The sequence below is a fragment of the Ruditapes philippinarum genome, unplaced genomic scaffold, assembly GCF_026571515.1.
Source record: "Ruditapes philippinarum isolate M1 unplaced genomic scaffold, ASM2657151v2 ctg6098_1_1_1_1, whole genome shotgun sequence".
NCBI lineage: Eukaryota > Metazoa > Mollusca > Bivalvia > Venerida > Veneridae > Ruditapes > Ruditapes philippinarum.
Genome location: NW_026854811.1, coordinates 45,680 through 53,187, shown reverse-complemented (window position 1 = coordinate 53,187; position 7,508 = coordinate 45,680). Strand labels below are relative to the sequence as shown.

The 7,508-nt window shown below is 31.3% G+C and overlaps 1 protein-coding gene across 1 annotated transcript; it reads right to left on the bottom strand.

The window, feature by feature from the left end:
* Positions 1-1,962: 1,962 nt before the first annotated feature.
* On the bottom strand, positions 1,963-4,052 carry LOC132741137 (uncharacterized). Its single transcript, XM_060729229.1, has 2 exons — positions 3,911-4,052; positions 1,963-3,634 (listed from the first exon to the last, which is right to left on the bottom strand). The coding sequence occupies exons 1-2, from the start codon at positions 3,925-3,927 to the stop codon at positions 1,963-1,965; spliced, it is 1,689 nt and encodes a 562-aa protein (XP_060585212.1). The 5' UTR covers positions 3,928-4,052.
* Between the last annotated feature and the right edge of the window lie 3,456 nt (positions 4,053-7,508).

Below are 7,508 nucleotides of genomic sequence, written 5' to 3'. Positions count from 1 at the left end.
CGGGCGACCTCTTTTTGATGTCCTTCAGATACTAATGCGAAGCGTTAATTTGGAACTGATTTTTATCAGATTGTAAATTAAATGTCAGTATATGTCTGTTACTTTATTACGAAACGAAATCATTTTTTATGTTTATGAATTTCAGATGAAAAAGGATTCGGGTGATTAAAAAGTAACAAACACTTCCATGAATAAATTTATTATCATAGAAAAGTCGGCATATGTTTTCAAAGTTAACGTTTTATATAACATATACAATAACAGATGATGTGCATTGTTGTAAACCCTGTGTTATATGAGAAATATTTTAATTTTTCGTCATTTCTAAACACATTAAAACTCGTACATTTTCTCCTAATAACCCATCACTCTATTCTAATAACGACGACGAATAGCATATGATTAACCTTCATATATATTGAGGATATTGAATAAGTGTAGGTTAAATACTTATTTATTGAACGAGTTAAATTAAATGATATTATGCGAGGCTTTGACGATTTAAATGATATTACACTGACTTTGGCTGTAGCACCAACTTCCTCAGTTCCATATCATTGTGCTGGTAAGCACCAGAATACGGACACGAAAATATTTATAAAAACACAACAAAAACACTCCAAGCTTTCGCAGGATCAAACAAATAAAACAGACTAAAGTATTGATGTAGTCATGTTACAAAAATAGAAATTCTAATCGAAACGGGGCACAACTTTGACACGTTTACTAATTTGTTAATTTAAATGTTAATGAGCGATCGAAAGAAGAAGTAATATAACTCATTCACAAGTGTCACCTTCTTTGTTTACATACTTTGAAGTTCTAATCCATTCCATGATCTAAAGTTTAATATCTCAAAATATTTGTATTAAACTATATAGAAATTGAAAACCAAAAAGAACAAAAACAAATCGGAAAAGCATCGTTAAATCCTAATGAATATACATATAATGAAAGTACATTTATATAAACGTTAAATTGTCCGATAATTAAATCTTGCACGTAACACAATTGATTCATCCAATTTACGAACCACGACGTTCATGCTACAAGACACACCATTTGCCGCCATGATGGTTACGTCGCTATTAGAACTTGAAATATACATCAAGAATAAATTCAAGATAATATCCGAAATAAATGATTTCTAGGCTTTTTATAGACTCTCATCATTTCGCTTTAAAAAGTGCAACTAAAGGAATGGGAATGGAGTTCGAGGCGGAAAAGGGGGAAATATTTCTGCAGGCATAAACATGGTTCTTGAAAAAGTGCCTGATGGGAATATCGGGGCACTAAAAGTTCTGCTCCCGAGTGGATATATTGGTATCCCAAATCCACTAAAGTCGGTGAATGGTGGCATTATTTCAGGTCTAGATCCGAGCATATCATTCCCGAAAGCGATAGCACTACCATCTCTAACAAAAGATCCTCTTTCAAAACTATTTGTACGCGGAATTGCTGAATCAGCAAACATCCGAGGTCGAATAAATCCACTTACTACATCAGTATTTCTTGCCATGATGCTACTTCTTGAAGGCATTACATTTGTCCCGCCAATACTTTCATCGAAATTTCGCCTTCTTGGAAATTCTACAAGACCGACATTACGTTGGACGGTACCAAAGTTTTGCCGGGTTTTGTCGGGGGAATCATTTTTTTAAATGCAGGAGAGTATTCCATATTTCCATTTTTACTGGTGCACTTTTAAAATTTCGACCAGCACCAGCCACAAACACAGCCCTTTAGTCGATAAACAAAATCATCCGTTTTGGCTAAATCCATAGAACCGTGAACATGGACAAGCCCGACCTCCCCTGGTTTTCCTGAGAACTTCCCCGGGTAAACAACACGTCTCTTCCTCATTTCTAAAATTCCCGGAATCTGCTGTATTTTAGATTTTTTAAATCTGCTTGATCGTTAAAAAATACTGGTTTTTATTTATTGACGACGGTTTCCCGGGTCTCATCTCCTTTCTGTTGATCCACGATTTATTCTCAGAAACAAAGCATTGCCATTCCGTCTATTTCCCTCTCTTTCTAATGTGTCTCCGTTTGGGATGTGGTTAATAATTAAAGACTGTGGTATTTGCACCGAATTTCCAGTACCAATTACATACTCAGGGTTGTTTCCAAATGAGATAAGGCGTCGAGAGTCTGTTTCAGACTGACCTGTTGGATTTATCCAACCATTTCCACCACTGGGCCCCGATATGTCGCTATTTTGTCCAAATTCGTCGGTTGACAAATCCGGGAAATTTGCTGTACGACTTTCAATGATTGGTACATAGCTAATGCGCGAAGAGTCGGCATCATCCGAGTTTCTGACCACTACATTTGGAATAATGTTGTCTAAAGTGTTTGTTGCCATAAAACCATCTGCTACTTGGGTTAGTTTAGAAGGTGCGCCATCTGACTTCATTGTACGTAAGTTGTTTGTATCACTATTCGATGAATCACCGTCAATGGAAATCTGCCTTGATGGCAGGACAATGGGTCCACTAACTTTGACATTGGATAATTGCGGTGTTTCAAAGTTGTTGTCATTTATAAACCCATCATTGTGCATGGGTGATGATGATTCATGACCTAATTCCAAACCATGTCTGTCCTGTAATTTCGTTATAGCATCATTTATACTTCCGATAATTTTTACTTGTTCTGGTATTGTTTTAGTATCGTTTGCGTTTAATGGATGCGCTTCTGTACCGTTTACAGAAAAATTACTTCCGAATTGAGTTGCAATAAATCTTATATCAGCACCTGCCACTCTTATCAAATCCGAAATTGTTTGCGGTTGTCTCATCCCGGGTCTCCATTTTATTTCAGGAAGTTCGTAGTTGTTATCAGATGTAGAGTTTGCAACGGTAATGTTTATGTCAACTGGTGCGTTTCTGTTCTCTGTTATGTTTGAAATATCCTGTTGTTTTTGTACACTGTTGTCTGGGGTCGGTATCAGTCTCTCGGCAGCTGACTCATTATACGTGACAAAAGGAACTGATGGAACATCGAAAACTGTTTCATTACTAGTGAAGACACTTATGTTATTCGGTATACTCGTTTCTTTCACTTCGTTGTTTGGAGCCTGTAAAAACATATCTGTGCCTCGATCCTCCTCCCAAGAACTATTGACGTCATTAAAAGCACTTGTAGTTATTTGCATTTGAGAAACATTCTCATGTATTATATTTACCGCATTTGGAATTGAATTCATTTTTATTGCCGTGCTCATATTTATGTAATTTGTTTCCCCTAAAGAACTATTTACATTCAATTTTTCATTAACCATATCTTTTTGCATGTCTTCTGTTGAATTAAACTCTGAAGTGAAAACATCTGATAGCATTTGCAAATCTTGTTGTATAGTTGAGGAATTTTCTTTTGATGTTGTTTCATTCACACGAGAAACGCTGAAATCATGCAGGGTAATTGAATTTCCGGACGACAATCCTGAATATGCTTCGTTGGATGTGTCGTTTGATGAGGAGGAGTTACCGGAAGTGTTGTAGAATCCGGACAGCAATGTGTCAGACTTCGAAATGGCTTGACTTGTCGGAGGGTCAGTGACATTTTGAGTCAAACCACAATGTATGCATAGCATAAGCAAGTAAATAACTTGATGCTGCAGACCCATTCTCCTGAAATTACAAACATTTCATTTAAACAAAAATGTCAGAAAAAAAAGTGTTTTGTATTTCCTAAGATTGGTAAGTCCGCTTGTTTGTTTGTATCTTTGTTTGATAAAATTATTTCCTGAGCGATAATATTTCACAAATCCTAAAACACCTTTAGGTTATCAAAAAAAAAATGCAAACAAATCTAAATCGATACCTTGCACTTATGCTTTACGTGAAAAACTTCCGTTCAACATTTCTTATTTCCGTGAATTTATGAATTAATAAAGCCCATCTTACATAGATTGATAAGTCATCTTCGAGCGATTTTAATAAACAACGTGCGATGATGAAGCGCACTTCATAATTTCATTTCTTTTTTCTTTTTCTTTCGCCGGATTTCATGTACCAGGCCTTGTAGTCACGTGCTATGTGATTTTTAAAGGTGCCTTCAATATGAAGATTTTTATTTATGCGCAATGTTCTTGTATGATTTGGTTTATTAAACGACTCACCGCCGGGCAAATATTACACATAATATGATGTGGTTTCAGTGCAAACATAATTTTGTTAAGCGGACTTTTCACGATCACTGTTTGAACAGAAAGAAAAAAGTAAAAAAAAAGCAAAACAGACAAAAAACAACAATAAATTAAGTAAAAAAACACAACTTGTTTGCAGTTCATTGTCCCCGATTACTAAATTAACTGTTTTTGTTGTTTTGTTTTTTTTGTCATATAAAAATGTAATTAATAATAATGATAATAATAACAAGAAACGAAGTTTGAAATAGAAATAAGAAAAATACTCTCAACCAGGTGTCCCGTTAGAACCATGACGACAAACATAACTCAAATCAAAGAAAACACGAAAATACGATGGTAAAAATTCGAAAGTTCTATGGTGAAAAATCGAAATAATGAAATCATGATGATGACAAGTCGAATATACGATGATGAAAAGTCGAAAGAACTTTTCTTCATCGTGGTTTCGTTATTTCGACTTTTTACTATCGTATTTTCGTGTTTTCGTTGTTTCGAGTTATGTGTGTGTCGCGATAACCCTAACGGGACACCGTATTTGAATACATCGGTTTCTGTGTGAGGGGTCATTTTATGACGGTTAAGATACCATATTTTAAAAGTCAATGCTCTCCGGCGGCGTATAAAGACTTTGTAAACGGTTCAAGCATTTTGTTTCTTTCACATCATTTTGTTCACTTACGATATAGGTAGAATGTGTATATTGCTATCAAACAAGAACTATCACTTCCTACATATATGATAAATAGCTGAAGAGTCTGGTACATTAGTGATTGTCTTATTGTCATACGCACCTGGGCAACACTAGAGTCTGAATAAAGTCTGAAATATCCATAGAGTACATTAAAAATTGAAAAATTCCTACATCCAAATGTTCTTGTATAATAATAACTGATGCATACAAACAATATACTTACATTACATGCGATATATGTATATGTTATGTTGATACATATTAACTGATTTATCGAATCGATAAATAATAGAAATAACATATTTACAACCAAATACATACATCCACATGAATGTTATAAGAAAAACGACAAACAATATATAGATAATCATGCGTGAAATGATTTATGACTAAGTCTAGTGTTTTTATCTAGAATTAATTACCAAAAAGTATTTTTAATGTTTCCCATGTCCATATAATATCACGGACAGTGAGTTAAATATTTAATCATGACTTGCGGTGCACTGGTACGTATTATTGACTAAGTTTACTTAACATCATATGGCAAAATGTACGTTTCATGTAATGTAATATAATGTAACGTTTCATGGATCTCTTTGAAGCTTATTCAAAGTTCGACACATTTTTATTTGATTTTAGGTTGATGAAATTCATCAAATTCACCGACCATAAATGAAAATAAAAGAACATTAATAATAATGATGATGATGATGATGATGATGATGATGATGATGATGATGATGATAATAATAATAATAATAATAATGAAAAATGATTGATCTAAATATTGATGAAAAGCTGCAGAAAGTAAAAAATACTTAGTAGTATTAGTCAATGGAAAAAAGGGTATTAACTCCACTAGAAAAAAATCACTGTTAATTTTGTTAAGTCAATATTGCTTCCTTTATTTACTCATTGTTTCACAAGCCTACCTACACCTAAAACTGCTTTTTTGAAGACACTTAATGACTTATTTTATGATTTTATATGGGAAGGAAAGGCAAAAATAAAACAATCTGTTATCCTTAAAACATACAACGAAGGTTGTCTTAACATGGTAGGTATTCTTTAATTCTTTAAAAATAAAATGGTTTAAAAGATATTTTTCTAATTATGGTAGTAAATGTTATAAGTCTGTTCAGTTCGTGAACTCATTGTTTAATATTGATATAGTTTTTAATTCTGGAAAAATGTTTTGTATATTAATAACATTAAAAATGCTTTATAGATTGATGTTTTATATATCTACATTAAATCTTTTTATGACAAAGGAATCCGATTTGTGAAACATATTCTTAATGAAGAAGGTGATTTTATTGAATTAAAATCTTTTAGAAGAGTATATAGGCAAACAAGTTAATTTTTTAGAATATCATGGTTTAAAACAGGCTATGAAACCATGCACGCTAAAGCTAAATATTACCATTAATATAATACTGATTTGCTAAATGTTTAATATCCTATTGTAAGCTGTTATATCAGACCTATTAATATTACAAATAGCACTAAGAAATACCTTTATGAAACTTTTTTAGAAATACAGATGTACCAACAAGTAAGGAAAAATGGAACACATACTTCTTAGATGATAATATAAACCGGTCATTGATATATAGTTATGCATTTAAATGTACCAGAGATTCATACATTCAGTGGTTTCAGACTAGAATAATTCACAGAACTTAAACAACAAACTCCCTTCTGTTTAAAATGAAAATTTTTGATAATAAAATGTGTACTTTCTGTAACTGTCAAGAAGAAACAGTTATACATTTATTTTGGGAATGTCAAAAAATTCAGTCTCTATTTATATATTTTCAAAGTAACATACATTATCATAATTTTGACAATACATGTATTTTCAACTGTAAATCTTTTATTTGAGGTTCTGAAGATAAGGAATTCGAATTTGATATATTGTATTTAGAATTGAAAAAATACATATATTTTCTAAGAGAAAAAAAAATGTTACCTTAAAAATGGCCATAAATTAGCTTTGACTATTTACATAAATACCAATTTGACTGACACTGAAATTAAAAGATGGCAAATTGTAAGATTATTACTTGAATAAATTACACTGCCATTCTATATTTATGTGAGGTTCTCTTTCGTTTTGTTTTTTAAATAACTTACATACATGTGTAAAGTAGACTATTTGTATACATTCTCTAATTTTGTTTGTAAATATTACAATGTGATATACATGTATACATAATGTAAGGTATGAGGGGGATGACCCCGACCCTTTCATACCTATACGGGGTGAATAAACGGGGATACCCAGTTGGGGCCTCAAACAAATATAACAGTAATAATAATAATAATAATAATAGTTATAATAATGATAATAATAATAATAATAATAATAATAATAATAATAATAATAATAATAATAATAATAATAATAATAATAGTAATAGTAATAATAATAATAATAATAGTAATAGTAATAATAATAATAATAATAAAATTAATAATAATATTAAATAATAATAATAATTTTAATTAAAAAATAATAATAATAATAATAGTTATAATAATAATAATAATATAGTAAAAATAATAATAATATTATTATTATTAATAATAATAATAATAATAATAATAATATTAATAATAATAATAATAAAATAAAAACAATAATGATAAAATAGGACTC